This window comes from Corvus kubaryi, unplaced genomic scaffold (assembly GCF_017639235.1).
Source record: "Corvus kubaryi isolate FWS band 111438036 unplaced genomic scaffold, C.kubaryi_AGA036_p1.0 76, whole genome shotgun sequence".
Classification (NCBI taxonomy): Eukaryota; Metazoa; Chordata; class Aves; order Passeriformes; family Corvidae; genus Corvus; species Corvus kubaryi.
The window spans coordinates 10,296,729-10,313,628 of NW_024582063.1; the positions used below are offsets into that span (position 1 = coordinate 10,296,729).

Sequence of the window (16,900 nt, forward strand, 5' to 3'; positions counted from 1 at the left end):
AAGCTCACATCCTTCTGAAGTTTATTAGTTTGAAAATCAGGGCATGGCTCTGGAAGTCGTCAGATTGCTGCAGGGAGATTTGACTTTGTGAGCTCTAGACTTAAATTTAAAATAAGAACAATGTGTTCTTTTGAATGTCCATTGCAAGTTAAACGGAGAGAAAAAGAGGTTATAAACCCAGCTGATTGTCAAAGATCCTGAGGATGCCAGTGGTTTCACTGGTTCAGCGTGACCAGAACATCACGTTTGTGGCTGTGAATATATTTTAATTCCTATGTACTACAAGAGGATGCTGTTAAAATAGTACAGCAAATTCTGTTTCTAGTAAGAGGCAGGTGATTTAGGGGTCTGCTTGCACATCCTGAGCTTAGCTGGGCACATGAAATGAGGAAGGTTTGCTTTCTCTCAGAGCATTATATAGAGGTGGGGAAAACCTTCCCACGTATAGGGACACATAAAACAGATCCAAAAAATGAATTCAGAAGGAAAAAGTCAGCAGTAATGCAAATTAAAGAAATCTGTATTAAATTGTATATATTTAAACATTTTCTTTAAAGAGATCTTTACTTGCAATAACATTTTAATACCTAAATTTACATTTGCAGTCAGCAGAAATATCTTTATCTAGAACAGCATTTGCAGTATCACAAGTAAGTATGTGTAAGATTGGACGAGTGATATATTACATGTAATATTTTACAAAGCAGTCGTATTACAATCCTGTGGTAATCATAAGATGTCACAAAGATCTTCATCAGCCAGGAGGCTTTATTTTAGACAGCATTAGCCCATATACTCCTTGTTCCCTGGTTCCAGCACTGCTCTTCATAAACCTGTCTCAGATGGTCTCTTTACCCGCCTGATACCATTGCTCTGGGAACTGGCTTCTCCAGTGTGGCATTGAAAGAATGGTTTGAGAATTTGTTACATTGGTTTAGCACTAATCTGGTAAAAAAGAGAGACCACGAATAATTGGAGAGTCCTGACTAAATTAGTGGCCTAAGCCAGATTTCTAGAGCAGCAATACATCTAGATCTCTTTGAAAAGTCAGTCTAGTCAAATAACTGGTATAGATCACAGCTCGCTGAAGCCTCACAAGGAAAGACTGTAATTAATCCTTGTAACGCAGCTCCTATCCACATGTGACTCCTCTGAGAAGTTCTTCTCTGGTACATGTGGGCACATTGTGTGCCATCCACAATCCTGTTCTTCCCTAATGGACCAGCTGAGAGGGGCAGCCGGTCCCAGTGACGTCCTACTGAGCAGGGAGGAGCTGCTCTGGCTCGTACAGTTCTGTCCCTCAGCAGAGCAAGAGACGATAGGCTGTGGTGAGTAGCAAGTTGGCCTTTTGTCAGTGCCCTTGTCCTAGTCAGTCTTATGCACACAAGAGGAGAGTGACTTTTAAATTCATTGTTGTAACTAAATTCATGATGATAACTAAAGTTAAAAGCTTTGACCAGCTTTGAGAAAGTGAAAGGTCACCACAGACACCTGTCGAAACCAAACCTTGCGTGCAGGTGGCCTGAAACAGCCTGGGCATTGAGATGGAAACCATGGCTTGATGTACAGACACATCCCTACCTGTCCTGCCTTGAACTGATCTGTCCATCCTAGAAGGAATTTGGACAGAAGCCGGAGGAGCTGAGTGCTGCTGGGGCAAGTGCACAGGTGATTAAGAACGAAAACCAGTGGGCTGTGCAATGGTTACGCAGCGGCAAACACTGCTCCCTTTGAGGGCCGGCCACCAGCCAGGGAGAAGGGACCCTCTGAGAAACCTCTCCCAGGTACATCCCTGAGAAGTAGAGGGTTTGCACAGCCAGGGTAAATATAATGTGGTGCCTGGCTTGCAGGGAGGGACTGAGGTGTCTGCAATCGTTGGTGCAGGAGGCTGGGGCTTGTTCTCTTGGGTTTCTTTCCCTTTAGCTGAAATTATCTGGCAGCTGAAAATAAACTGAAGATGATGCTCTGTTCCCTTATTAGAGGCTGCACACCACAGCAAACTCTTTCCATATTTTGTTCCAACTTGGTATATGAGAACAGGATCCTCCAGCTATGACAGTATGTTTGGAGAGATGCAGCATATGCAAAATCTGCCTTCTCTTTGATTTAAAAGATATAATGAGGAGTACCCTTTCACTGATAAAGAAAAGTAAAATTTGCACATTGGGGATTGATTTAAACTTAGTTTTCCCTGGCCTGAAAGGGTGAGGCTTGATGTACTTGTGGATTAATGATACCCATTTTCTAGGACCCTGGAAAGCATTTAAAGTGTGAATTCTAAGTGGCCTGTCTGGCTTTGGGTTTGTCTTTTTCTTGCCTTAAAAATAGTTGGGCTTGAATATTCTGGAGCAAGTTATGAGATGACATACTCTGTAAAATGTCCAGAGTAACCATAACTGGCATGTGCTCATAGCCTGGATTCCACCCACTACAAGACTTCTGCAAAGAATTTAAATACAAGGTGAAGCGTAAGTCTACAACACATGCATTCAAGATATACAGCCTGCAAAAAAACCCTGAGAAACAAACCCCATGAATCTCACCTGAATGTTGTTTTCAGCATGCTTGGCTCCCTCATTTAATTACAATTTTTGCTTAGTACATAAATTCTCAGCATAAGTTTGCATTTTGTTCTATGTACATCTTAAGAATACAGCAGAAAATACCATTGCTTAGCACATTAACAAAAATCACATATGAAAGGTTTGTCAAAATACCTGTATACTAAGTTATATACAATTCTGGAAATCCTTCTGTCTTTGAATTCTATCATGTTTTTCTCCAGAAACCCAATCTGTTTGTTCTTAAAAGCTGAAGTACAGAAAGTATGCTGATGAAACAACTTGAGCAAAAAATACTAATTTTTCAAATTCCACTTTAATTTCAAAGTAAGATGGGATGGATCACCATGTGATGCCAGCAATCTTTTTTTTTTTTTTAATTTTTTTTTTCTTAAACTAACTGTCTCTGATAAGGGAACACATGAATATTACAAGTCGTAGTTGTGGTCATATCCCCAAAAGGATATGGGTATGGTGTACTCACATTGTGGATAAGTGTTTTATCCCAAGGTGCACTATGTTGTATGCTCCCATGTACAGAAGTGAACATGTGTAGAAATGTGTATACGGTGGTTGATACGTAGCTTTTAAAATGTAGATATATTCACGATTCTCAGTTTGTGTTATTTTTATCTGAGAAAAAGTCCACCTCAGTGAGCAGCTCAACTGACCGTTGTGATGGCTGGCGTCTTCCCACCTTCCTCTCCTTCGGCCCCTTCGCCTCCTGCTTCCACCTGGTTGAACTTACCCAGCTTTTTCAAATTCTCCAGCGCAGATTTGAAAGTGTCCTTCAGGCTGTTCTCCAGGATCCACCCTTCGCTTTCACATTCGGGGTCTTCGGGATGGGCAATGCTTTCCAGGGAGGTGTGCAGCAGGCGCAAGCCAACCATCACCGACATCTGTGCCAGGCAACGGGAAAGGCAGAGAGCGTCAGCCAGACCTGGACGCTCCCGTCCCACCCCCGTTGTCCCCTGCTCTGGGCAGCCTGGGCTGCTGGTGTGAGCAGCAGCTCTGAGGCTCCGTGTGCCCAAGGGGCCTCTCCACGTGCCCCGTCAGTATCGGTGCCTCCCGGGAGGTTTTAATGCATCCCCGGCTGCTGTGCACGGGATGTCCACAAAGCAGGTTGGATGTGCAACAACGTCCTTGGCCACCACCCACTTAGTTTTAACTAAATGTTTTGACTTTGCATTGACCTTAATATGTTTGGTGAGTATATTAAGCTGATCAAGGAGATATGAATGAATCAGCGTCTCTGCAGAACGGAGCAGCATTAGGATTTTAGCCACCAGTTTGTCTACTTCAGATTCTGATTTTGTTTTGATATAGGTATGTGCAAATAAGGAAGCCAAGGCAGCAGGTGATCTCTCCCTGGCTCCATCTAGAACAAATTTGTATTTCTGATTAAATATTACCTAGTCCCAGCAGCCCTGATTGAGACTTTTTCTACTGTGCTGTGTAACACTGCTGACACTGGCAACACCCTGCACCTGCCTGCAGAGAGAAAGTGTGTATTTAGCCAGTCTCCTGCCTTCTAACACCGTTCAGAACAATCTGACCTCATGCTTGTGGTGCTTATGGAGAAAAGCAATTGATGAGTGAAGTAGAGAAGGAAAGAAGAGCAACTCCCAGAAGAGCCAGCCTGGTGATGTGGTAGGGCAGGTGGTTGGGATGGGGCAGCAGTAAGACTGGTTGGGTCCTTCACGTGCTGGGTAAGGCTCAGATGGAGAACACTTACTGCTATCAGGACCTCACAGGATTTGTTCCCTAAGGGAAGTATGATGCCTCTGTTCCCCTACCCAATTTCCCAAGGAACTGATTACCTTTGGTCCTCCTAAACCCTGATGGCTAAAGAGGCTGGCAGATTTGAGGTTGGGCTTCAGCCACATGCCATGGCCAATGGCAGAATTCAGCTCTGGCTTTTGGGCTCGAGGGACTGCCCAAGCATGTGCTTCCATGGACCATCCATCAGCCTGTCTACTGGCATCATCCCACTTGTGTATGATCAGTGTCTCCGAGCTCTTGGAAGACTAAACCTGCACTTGGCTACTCAAACTTTGCAGATGTTCGTATTTCTCTGCCTTCACTCAAGATCAGAAAGGGAAAAACATTGGTCAAAAAACAAGCTTCATTAAACACTTCCATATCCAAAGGCAAACGTTCAAACTGCTAAACACCGGAATGTATGACGAGCCACACTTTGATCACTAAGGAAGTTTCCAGTGGGTCTGAGTCTGGAAATAGTCTCATCTAGCCAATACCATGATGACTTAAATCAGTTAAAGCACTATTCTATAAAAGTCACAAGAAGTGACAAATCCCATCACGTTAGTCTTGGGATTTAATGCTTTTGACAACTTCCTTCCACTCTGAGTCCCAGTTTTGCTGCTCTCACTCATGGGACCAATATCTTTTAAATCAATGGCTGTTGCAAGTGCAGATTAACAGGACTGGGTGCAGGAAATGGCCTCCACGTTGCTCTCTCCTTGTGCTGCCTTGCTGCATGTCAGCAGGAGCTTTGTTTTGTGATTGACTTGCCAAGTGCCACTCTTTGATAGCCAGAGTAGGTGGACTGGCTTCCTGGATGGCTCTAAGTCACTAAATATTATCATGCTTTTAAAAAGGAAGGTGCCTGTGCAGTACTGAGCATCTGACCTGTCCTTGGATGAGATTTTGTGACATTTTCTCTCAGTTTAAGACTTTGTTTTCTCAAAAACTTTTCTAAGCAAGATTTTGAGTCCCTGAAGCTGAGATTGCTTAAAAGCAATGCAAAATGTCTGGGCTCTTGTCACCTCCACTGACTTGAGCCTGCCTTCTCTGCCAGATGAGAACAGAGTCCAGGAAGTTTGAGACAAGTATCTGGTAAATTAGTTTATCTCCTGTGTGATCACAGAGAGTCTTGGAACACCAGTTTAGCTGAAGTCTTGCACCAGGGAAGGCCTAACCCCACGCACCAGTATGTGCTGGGCGTGCCTGGCTGACAGCAGCTTGGAAGCAAAGGGCCTTGGGCTCTGGATGACACCAAGTTGTCCCTAAGCCAACAATGTGTCCTTGTGGCAAAGCAGGAAAATGGTATCCTGGGCTGCATTAGGCGAAAAATTGCCACCAGCCTGAGGAACGTTGTCCTTCTTCCCCTCTGCTCAGCCCTGGCGAGGCCACAGCTAAACCTCCAACCTTAACCAGTCTGTGAGCTGTAGATTTGAGCTTAACCACAATCCAGCACAGAAGGCTGGGCTGTCAGAGCCCTGGAGCGAGACCAGTCTTGCTGTGTGATGATTTCCCTGTCATGGAAACTCTTGTCATTTTACAGCAACTTTAAAGTGCCAGGAAGAACATGGCCACAGTGTTCCTCCAGGGCTAGGGCTGCGCAGGCTGGGCTGGTGTGTCCCCTGCACCACAGCATGCTCAGCCTCTCCAGCTGGGCCAACAGAGCAAACTGTGTCCATCTGGAGGGTCCCTGCTGCCTGTGGGCTGGTTTTGGAGATTACCAGGAGGTCACTCCTACTGTTCAATGCATCAGAGAGTTTACTCTCCAGCACAGGACATGCAATGTGCCTCCTGTGAATGTCTCCGTGCTCTCCTGGAGCTCAGTCTGGGCCTGGTCTGTGGCACATGTGGGGTGAATCCCAGGGTCTTGGCTGTTGCAGCAGCTGTGACCCATTGAGACCCACATGTTTGCACAAGTGGAGGACCTGAAGCATCTCAGGAACCAGCCTCAGCCCTCTATTCCTTTTGAAATGCTGTATTCAGAGCACCCTTGAACCCCTCTTTTCCTCTTTGCTGGCTGAGGCAGGTCAAGAAGACATCCAGGCTTGCTCTTCTTGACCTTTTGCAGCGAAGCCCATCTGTTTGCCAGGGTTTAGCCTGAGGCGGCTTAGCCAGAGCAGGGTGTGATCTTTTTTTGTCATCCTCATGACCGGTTGTCACTCATGGGAAGCCTACAGCTTTTGTTAGGAAAACCAGCTTCTAGATATTAGCATCTTTTTCAAATAGAAGTTTTGATATTTCAAAATAGGTTCATTCTTCCTTGTGCCTAATATAGGAAGGTGGAACAGAAATGACCTTCCCTGACATCCCTACACTTGTTTGTCACGTTACCTTTTTCTACAGCTCAGAATAACAGCTGTGATTAGTATTTCCCTCCGTCTTCTTTCCCCCTTCCCACATCCCAATTCCACCAACCCAGCTGGAAGAGTCTTCCACGGCCCCCAGCAGGGCTTTGGTGGAGAAGTACTTGGTTTGAGTCCACAATGGCTGCAGGTGTAAAGCAACCCAGGATTTTGCTTTTGCACTTTGCTGTGACTTCCCAGGGAGTCAGTCAAAGGGGAAATGAGAAGTGCAGAGCCAGCACAGCCACTGCCCCCTGGGCTCACCCTGCTCAGACCCACACTTACCTTGGCCAGGAGTTGGGACCTCTGCTGCCCTCCTACTCAGCATAAAATTGTTTCCTGACTGGAATTTAAAGGAAGTGGTTATATCTCAAGGGAGACTAAATTAATGTCTGCTTCCTGCTTTGCTTCCTCTCTTCAAAGTTTGCCTTAAAAGCAAAGGGAATTTCAGACCCAAATCTGGGCCCTTTATGGCAGAATATCAGGCAAGTCATAAATATTCAGGAGGGCGAGTTATTGTAACCCAGGATTGTGTTGTTTCTTTAAAGTTTTGCCCTAAAAGTCCTCTGATTGCCTGAAAGAAAGTCTCAGCTTCTATTTTGAAAAAGACAAAGAAAATAAGATCTTATTTCTTATTATGCCACAGGCTGAAAAACATACCCAGGTGTACTTTAAAGAGTTAGACATAAAATACTGCATTTTTATCACTGCTACTAATGTTAACATATCACTGTCATTAATCTCCTGTAAGTTAGCAGAGGTAAGTTACAGGTTGCTAGTCATGATTTTTTTGCAACTGGCATTGGTATTTTTGTGCTTTTTTCCCCTGAGTTTTTGAATTTCTTCATGACTTTCAAATACAGTTGAAATTCCCCTCTCTTCAAGAACTTTGCACTTGAATCTGGGCTAAAATAAAGACCTTCTCTTTCTTTTCTTACCAGAATAACAGTGCAAAGAAGTTGCACATTTCTCTGCAGTTCGGAGCAGTTATTTTTAAAACAACAACTTAATGATAGTTTTTTCAGTTCACAGATTTATGTAGGTGTTTATTTTCTAAAAAGCATCTTCATTCCTGGAAGGCTGTAGGCCAGTGCTTGTATCAAAATGTAACTCATCTTTTTTTAATTTGCATGCATCTAAATCTTTTAAAAGGCATCAGAATAACTTAAAATAGGCAGGGCCATTTGCAGCAGCCATTGCAAGGGTTGAAAGGATCTGCTGCACCCCAGGGAGCTGCACCCTCCCTTTTACCAGCAGGTCCTGCCTGATCTCCAGCACTTCACGTGCCAGCCCTCGTGCCACTGCCAGCCCACGCTCCCCTAGCATTAGTGTTGATTAAGCACCCTGGCTAGAAAACTGGCCACGTCCCAGAGGCAGGAGGATGTGTTTTCCTCACGTTGGACCAATGGTACTCGAACTGCACTTTGGGTTATGGTGCCCACAAACACCTGCACTGGGCAGTGTTGGCGCCTGTTTGCATTCACATCGTGGTTTTGGGAAGCAGAATAAAATAAATTTAATCCACCTGCTCCACCTAAACCACTTTTTCTGACCAAAAACCTCGGTGGAGCTGATGAAAGTCCACATGCTGCCTTGAAATTGTTCCACCAATGTGTGTGCAGCCTAAAGTCTTCTTTTCTTCAGTGTGTAAACCCTTTAACTGCACTTTCTGTCCCACTAATTGCTGTCATACCTTTCTGATGTGCTGCTTTTTTGTATTTCTCATTCCCTGCAAGTGGTAACACATGTAAAATTAATGCATCTGGAAGCAGAGCTCTTGCACTCTCTTCCCTACTCAGCACCTTGCCTTTGACAGAAAATCACTCCCTTTTCCCCCTCTTGCTGTGGGATACTCGAAGCTCTGGCCCCTTGCTCTGCAAGAGGAGTCTGTGATCCCACACTCACCCCAGCTCTGTCTCCAGCCTGGGACCTTTTCGCCCTTACTCAGTCGTTAGCTATTAGATATTTTCTCAGCCAAACAACGGGGAAATTTATTTTAAATAGATTTGTTTTTCACTCAGAAGTCCACGCTGAAAGATGCCCCGCTCCTGCAGAGCTGGTGCTTCCCTGAAGTGTGTCTGAGGGGAGAGGGTTACCTCAAAGAGCCAGACGAGGAGGGTGACGGCGCCCATGGAGCTCATCATGCCGCTGTAGTAGTTGAGGAGCGCTTCCCGGCAGCCGCGGCGCCACAGGTTGAGCTCCTCGGTCTGGTAGTCGTAGCTGTAGTGGGCAGAGTTGTTGGTGACCTGGTACTGGATGCAGGGCCTGGGGGAGCTGGGGTTGCAGCAGCTGAAGGGGACACCGTCCACCAGGTACCTCCCGTCCACGTTGCTTTTGATCCGACTGCGGGCAAGGGCAGAGGGAAGTGTGAATACTCAGACACACAGACACAGAGACACACACAGGGATACCCAGGAGCAAATTTGCACAAGGAAGGAAAGCAAAAGCAAGGAGGATTTTCCACCGTGCCTTTCCTCCGTGTCCCCTTGTTCACATAAGGGTGTCTGTCCAGAGCTTCCTTCCTCTCCGAAATCCTTTTCCATGTCAAGGCTACACTGAGTCTGTAATTAACTCTTCCTGGTGGAAATGCATGCTCTCGGGTCACTTCTTCAAAGAAATTAATTTTTAACAAAATTAAATGGCAGGGAGAATTCAGGAGGGGCAGTCAGAAAAGAGTGATCACAGCATAGTTAGGGTGGAAGGGAGGTGCTGGAGCTGACCTGAGCTTGGAAAAGAACCCAGAACAGCCTTAGGATGCACCATATCCAGACAGACCATTGATCTGGAAGCAAATCTAATAGCTTCTTTTTGATGACAATAGCTCCAGGGAGGGGTTGTGCATTTATTCTTGGCTTGGGAAGGTAGCCAGCATTGAAAACATGAAATGTGCTTCAGCAACAGGATGTTGCAAAAATTTCCAAAGCCCTTGCAGGAGCTCCCCAACTATTGCTCATCTGACACTGTGGTTGCTCTCTGTAAACAGTCATTTAGCCTGGTGTCTTAGGAGATGTTTAGATGAAAGATAACTTAGAAGGCAAATAGTTCCACTGACTTTGCAAAAAACTATAATGAAAGGACTGCAGTTCTAAACCAGGCCATTTTGCTTAGAAAATGACAGAATGGAGAGCCCCAGTGGTCTAGAGAGGCAAAAAAAAAAAAAAAAAAAAATCTGAGTGTCACTTGTAGCTTTCTATGTGGATATTTTAAAATCGTGTCATAGAGAGAGAGGTGATTCCAACAACCTGATGAAGGAAAATTCCACTTTGCAGTCATGACCTAAATATATCTAAACAGCAAACGCAGTTGAGGTTTTCTCTTTAAATGTAAAGTGTGCTCTGGATTGGGTCTAATTCCCATTCATGTGTAAATGCTCCATCGGTTTCAGAGAGATTGGATCAGGCCTTTGCTCTACAAATACTATAAAAATTCCATTGTGGGGGACAGACTCCCACCTTCCCTGGAATTAAGGAGAACTTTACTATTGGCTTCAAAGGGGCCAGGCTATCCTGCCAGGAATGGGAGCAGAGATCGTGCACCACCACATAGTACAAACCTTGAATTCACAAACCCCCATTTGCAGATTTTTAATGCCCTATTTCCTGCCTCAGTAGTACAAAGAAATTACCTTGAGTCTCTGTTCCAAACAAGGCATCAGTTATTAAGGACAGTATAACCTTGTTTTCCCTCTGTGCATTGCCCTTCCACTGCTGCTGGATTAAGCTACAGCTCTCAAATCTCCATATGATGCTGGCAAGGTTTTTTTCAAGTAGTTATTTATATCCATGGGCATAGCTTTGCAATGGAAACACCCCCTTATTAAATAGTGAATGTATTTGCTATAGCCCTGCAGCGCAATGGGTTAAATCTGGAACAGTTTTCACTAAAAAGTCCTCATTCAGAATTGCAAAAACAACCAGACCACCCAATAAGTCAAAAGAATATGCAGAGAGACACACACAAGTGAAATACCACTTACACAGTCAGGCAGGGATCCCAAGAGATCCCAAGAGATCCACAAAGCTTTTTTTCAAAATTACTTCAGACATTTTAAAATACAGGCAGTGTATTTAAAAGGCAGATTGCTTCCAGTTTATAGGACCCATTATGCAACCACAGAGGATAAACGTTAATGAATGATGTTCCCAAAGAACTTGGAATAACCATCTCTTTCCCTGGTGCTTAATTTTTTAAAAGGTTGTGGGTATTTATGCCCAATGCTATTTTTTTAATTTCAAAGGCTCATTTTGTTCTCATGTTTATTTTCTGCTTGAGCTTACTGCACCTAACCTGATTTTGAGATTACTGCCTCTTTGGGCACTGACATCAAAGCCATTAAGGTGTTTCTGGTCAACAACCTGGTCTGTTTTGTACAGAAACAATAAACTAGTGCTGGTTTCATGTGAGGTTTTAAAAAATTAGGCACACGAGAGAACTTAAAATACATATGGCTACAAGGGCCACTGTGTAAAGCTAGGAACACCAATAGATGCTCAGTATTACCACAGCACTGAAGCAATCCATTGAGTGAATATAAAAATAAAATTCTAAATCTTAAGGATCTAAAACACATGAGTTATTGGCAAAGTGTTACTGCCTCTATTTATTGCCATGCGGCTGATTAGCTGCCAATATCTAAGTGGAGTTTGAAAAGTGGTATCAACAGTATTTCTCCAGGGAATTCTTTTTTTAGGAAATTAATAAATCACATTGACATCTTCTTAAGGATCAGTAAAGTTCTGATACTTTCCTGTTGATTTTGGGAGTATGGCTCAAGGTAATGGGTTTATAGAGCAGTAAAAGACGGTAAAAAATATTGTCTGTTTCCATCACATTGAGTAAGAGTGAGAATTGTATTTGGTGCTTTATATTTTACGTTATGGATGAATTTAGAGAAATTTGCCAGGGGAGGAAGCAATCTAGCTGATGATTTGGGATGCTTTATTACACAAGATCCCATTTTATACAAAGCCCCCTCCAGTCAGTGCCTGTTGGCACTTGAGCATTACACTGATCAAACATCGATATTACACGACACAAACCCCAGTAAGTCACTTACTCTTTCACTTCTTTGGAGCTGAAGTCCAGATATCTGTTGCTGATCCACTGGATTTCGAACCAATCTTTGTAGCCGTTGTTGCCACAGCACTTGAACTCAATCTGGAGCATGTCGATGGTCTTCTTCATGAAGCACCTTCCGGGGGTGTCCGTGTCCCGGTAGAACTTCATGCCGTTCTTGAGCCCCTGGGCCAGGGTGCTGTCCAGGGAGCCCCGCATGAGAAAGCACATCAGAGCAACGAAGAAAATGAGTATGTTAAAGACGCAGCATAGTGCCAGGTAAGGTTTCAGCAAAGGCTTCCACTTGGCAAATTTAGCGGGATCCAGAGAATCGTAACAAATTTTGCCAGCAAAACCATTGAAGGCGCAGGATAATATACCCATCAATATCAAAGAATTGGGCACAAAGTGGCTTTCAGAATTGTCCATCACTTCGCTTCGCTTCCGGAGCTCAATTTTGAGGAACAATCCCATGCTAAAAACAAGGATTCCAGCAAAGACCGAAAACCAGTTCATGAGCCATAGTCCCTGTGCTAGTTTTACCCGTTTCTTCTGATTGAATTTGACTTTCAGCAGTGCCATCTTTGTAGTGGGAGATGTTGGAAGATTTCACAGCCTGGACCCCTCTTCTCAGCGTAAGCAACTCGAGGAAGAACCATTCAGGCGTCGGAAGAGATCCCGAACGGCTCATCGGGAAGCGAGCTACTGCACAGTCCTTCCATCTTGAAGTCTCCTGTAAGGATTCAAGCAAGTAAAATATTCAAAGGTCCCAATTAACAATTTCACATTAGTGAGAATAATGGGCAATTAGGACCCACAACTATTTCTGGTGGTTTCTTACAAGCAAAGGAGAAACACTCTCAAGGTTTCAAATGATTTGATCTGGATCTGCAAGACGTCATTCTAATACCTTTAATCATTTGATCCAATTTGAAGAAATGTCTGTCAACAGATGAGAGGAGGTAATCCCTCATTTTACTATTTAGTAGATTTGTGCTCTCCTATGATAGGCTGCTGGGCAGAATATGAAACCCCAGAGATATAAAAAGATCTTTGTTGCCAGATGAATATGGAACCTTTAAGGAAAAAGGAAGAGGGCTCTGGATTAAAAAAGGCTGCTTGTATACAAACATGCACTTCCCCACCGTGATCCTGATAGATTCATATCTACAGCCAAACCCACGTTCTAGTCCTTATCCTTCTGTGTTGACTTGAGATGACGTCCTGTGGCTTATGCATTCAGAAAGCAGATAAGTGTGTAGTTTACAGTGACCTAAAAAAACTAAGCTTGGCATTTTCTATTTACTTCCAAGGCTTGTACCATCTCTGGGTCTTGGCAGGAGAGGAGGAGAAAGGAAAAGTGCAGAGAAACTCAATAAATAAACCCTGGGCTGAAATCTAGAGATGCTTTTATAAAAAGTGAGCTGGCATGAGCAGCTTACTGGATAATCACCAGGTCAGGGAAGGGAGCAGGGCTGCCCAAGGAGACCCACCAGGAAGAAATTCAACTCAGCAGCTGGAGAAGGACCCTGGGGATGTTGTATCTGAGTGCAAGGGAGCATCCCAGCGGTCGTCATGCTCTGCTGAAGGACCTGCAGCCAGCTCTGCTTTCATGCTCTAGTGGGCAGAAAGCAGGGTACAAGCCCCTCCTGTGGCCGTGGCCTCCTGCTTGCACCACACAGCTGTTTCAGGCAGGCAGAGGTGCTGGGCTTTCACTCTCTCCACTGCTTGAGGAGTTCTGCTTGCTTTGAAATACCATCTCCCACTTTCCCCACAGAGGTTTGGAGCTACTGGGAAATTCCTGCACTGGCTCACCCCTGCCACCAGAATGCAAAATTAACCTCAAGCAACCTCCAGCAATGGAAAATTCTCCTGCAAGTGTGTGAGGGCATGGGTCCTAATGCTGCAGGGGAGAAAGGAGCAGCCCCAGAAGAGGGACTGGGAGGATTCTCTCTTGCCTGTCAACCAGACCTGCTGCTGCCACCACCCGAGTCCCTGGGGGCATCCTCTAGTGGCTGCCAGGAGCATGGCCGCCAGCCCTCAGGGACAGAGAGGGGAAGGGATCTGCTAGGAGCAAGGCAAGTGTGAAAAATAATAATGACAATAACGAAAAAGCCCAAGAACTGAAAAACAGCATTTTGGTGTTCTGCAGCTCTGTGGTACCGTGGATGCTGCTCAGTTGCCATTTGAAATCCTGGAATGCTGAAGGTTCCTTCAGGAAGGACAAAGGCTGGCAATTCACTATTTCTTCCTGTCCTAATAGAAGGTTTGTGTGGTGAACCTTTCCCAGCCCATCCTGGCGCTATTGCAATGAGCTGGAGGGCAGCTGGTAACCGGGATTTTTCTGAAGCAAGCCTGGTTGTTTGCATTGCTGCTGCCCCTGCCGGTGAGTGTGTAAGAGGAGACAGGGAAGGTGATTATCCATCACGGGCTATTCTCTCCTCTTGCCGTGAAGTGAATGAGAAGTGCTGTTTCTGAGAGAGCCTATTCGTGTTTTTATGCAATAAGTCATGGTGCTGAAATAGCATCTCTCCTGGCAAAATACCCCACAGCCAGTGCCGCGCATGCTGCGTTTCACTGACTCTTTCAGGGCTCAGCTAAGAGACTTGAGTTTGGAAAGTATCTGACAGCCTGGAGTTAATTCTAGATAAAGGAACTTGAAACCATTTCCTTTCTTGTCAGTGATGACAGTGAAACTGTAATTAAAGTGGAAAAGAATTCTCTATGAGGTCTGTGGGTCATGAGGATATACAATGAAATATTTCCTGCAGAACAAAAAGTAGTAAACCTGCCCACAGATGTAAGCCTAGTGCTGCTCTGGATATGGGTAATTTAATATTCAGCAGATGAGTCTGAACACCTGTCATCTTAATAATTTAACATTTAGATACCCATGATAAATCTGATGATAAAATCATGTAGGTGTATACACTACGGTGCGTTCTCTAATTCAGGAATAAAAGTACTTTAGTAGAACATGCAGGACATCCTTCAAGGCTCACAGATCCCTCCGAATTTACTTTCTGCCTATAAAGAGAGGAAACGGGAGGGGTCCTCGTAAATCAATGCTAAATTGCTAGTGTTAACTGGGGAATGATCAGTAATTCACCTGATGTTCAGAAAGGGACACTCACGTACTAATTAGACCTTTGAGACTTCGGGTGGTACCCTTAAAGTCATCACAGAGGGCAATCAGCACTACCAAAACAACCCAGATTAGGAAAAGTGCTGTTGATTTAAGTAGTTTCAGTAGTTCAGTACCAGCTGGGGACTTAGAGTGGCAAAAACTACCCCACCCATCAACTTAACTCGCCATGCTTGAGAGTTTTAAAGGGGACTGGTGAGCAGTACTCTGACACTTCCTTCAAAAAATGAAGTTAACACTTTTTAAAGTGGGAATTAATGCTTTCCCATTATTCCAGACACGGAGCTGACAAACCCTGGGCAAGCATCGGCACAAACCTGTCAGCTAGGGGCTGTCTCTGGCAGAGCAACCTAAGGGAGAGGAAGGTGATGGGGGATCATCGAGAAGCGTTTTGGGGTGTGGACAGTTTAAAAAAGAAGCCCCTTTTTGCCTGGCATCTGCTTTTCTTAAAAAGCTTTTTCTTGGCTGTGATTTGTCTTTAGTTTGGCACTTACTACCGCTTTCTATTTCAAGTAGAAAATGCTGAAATTGATCCATAGCAGATAAAAGCTAATTGCTGCAAGAATGTTTGAGTTAACGGTCTCCTCAGAGGTTGTCTATTAAATTCAAATGTATAATTCATATGCCAATATTGGAGGAAAAAAATGGTAGAATAAAATATTCAAATTATTATTGATCTCACCGTGAATCTGTTCAAATTCAAAATCTAGTTTAAATTTATAATGTGCATGTATAACAATACAATATTGATACCTTTCCAAAAAGCTATGCCTGTTAACCTACATATAAGCTACACATTTATCAGTTAAGAGAGAGGAATCTAAACAATTTAATCTGGTATTTGTTAAACAGTCTGGTTCTCAGGCCTGGACCAATCTTAACCTATCTTCGGGGGCAGAAGATATAAAATACATATACCCCTAAACTATGGAAATACACTCAGTTGGTAAAAAGAATAATTTCCTGGCCCAATCTTTCTTTCACACTGCTCTGTGATATGAAATGTGTGCCTTTCTGAGGCTTTTTTTCTTCTTTCCTTTCCCTAGGAGTGGTTATATTTCACTGCAAGAATAATGATGTCTGGTTTTACCTTTGATGGGAAGCTATTGTGTAGAGAGGTTTGCTCATGTACCCTCACTTACGGTTTTGCTTTCAATTGTAACTCTGTGGTGTGAACAGGGCCACTCCTGAGGAACAATGTGATAAAAATGCTGTACCTCACTGTACGATTATCAGGTGGAGAAAGGTCTGATTTATGACTTTTTTTCCCCTCCTTACACAGGTAACTAGGTAGGCTACTGTTTTTGTGGCATGTGAGGTGACTGCAGGTTCTGAGGCTGGGAACAGAGGCAAGTACTAAATTCACTGCTGCGATTGTTGTAAATCCTGGGAAGAGTGATTTGACCTGCTGGACTCCGTAGCTCCTGAACTTTGCTGGGGCACACTGTGGAGGTTTTGGTGTGGTTTTGCTCTGTGTAGTTCCCAGGATTTCAGCCATCATTCATGTGGTGTGTAACATGTTCAGAAAACACAGCTTTTTTGGAGCCCCGAGATGGTCATTATGAGTATTTGTTTGTATTATTGTGATGCCTGGGGTGTAGCATTCACTGCTGAAAAAGTAAGAGTTAGAAATCAAAGTTTATACTTGCAGAAACAGGAAAGAAATATGTTGGGAATTAAAAGAAGCTCACAAAAAGCTCATGATAGTCATTACTGCTGGAAAACATCTCAGCACAACAGGTGGATCCTCCAGTCAGTCAGATAAATCAGAGCATGATGTGAATGGAAATGCTGAAATTTCCCCAAGTTGCACAGATCCTTTTTCTTGCTATTCCCGTCTTTCCTTGTATGTGATGAAATTGGCTGTTTAGTAAAACCTGAAGCAATTCCAGGTAAAGCCACTGAGATTTGAACCTTGTCTACATGCAGCTATTGCTTAAATAAGAAACTTTGAAAAAAGAAATCCAAGCCTTCAAAAATACAATTCATAGAAGTGTGTAGGAAATTGTCTTATGCATGTATTTCTTACCCGT

The 16,900-nt window shown here is 44.0% G+C and overlaps 1 protein-coding gene across 1 annotated transcript; it reads right to left on the bottom strand.

Moving 5' to 3' along the window:
- Positions 1-499: 499 nt before the first annotated feature.
- On the bottom strand, positions 500-12,920 carry PRPH2 (peripherin 2). Its single transcript, XM_042051550.1, has 3 exons — positions 11,724-12,920; positions 8,764-9,010; positions 500-3,460 (listed from the first exon to the last, which is right to left on the bottom strand). The coding sequence occupies exons 1-3, from the start codon at positions 12,302-12,304 to the stop codon at positions 3,224-3,226; spliced, it is 1,065 nt and encodes a 354-aa protein (XP_041907484.1). The 5' UTR covers positions 12,305-12,920; the 3' UTR covers positions 500-3,223.
- Between the last annotated feature and the right edge of the window lie 3,980 nt (positions 12,921-16,900).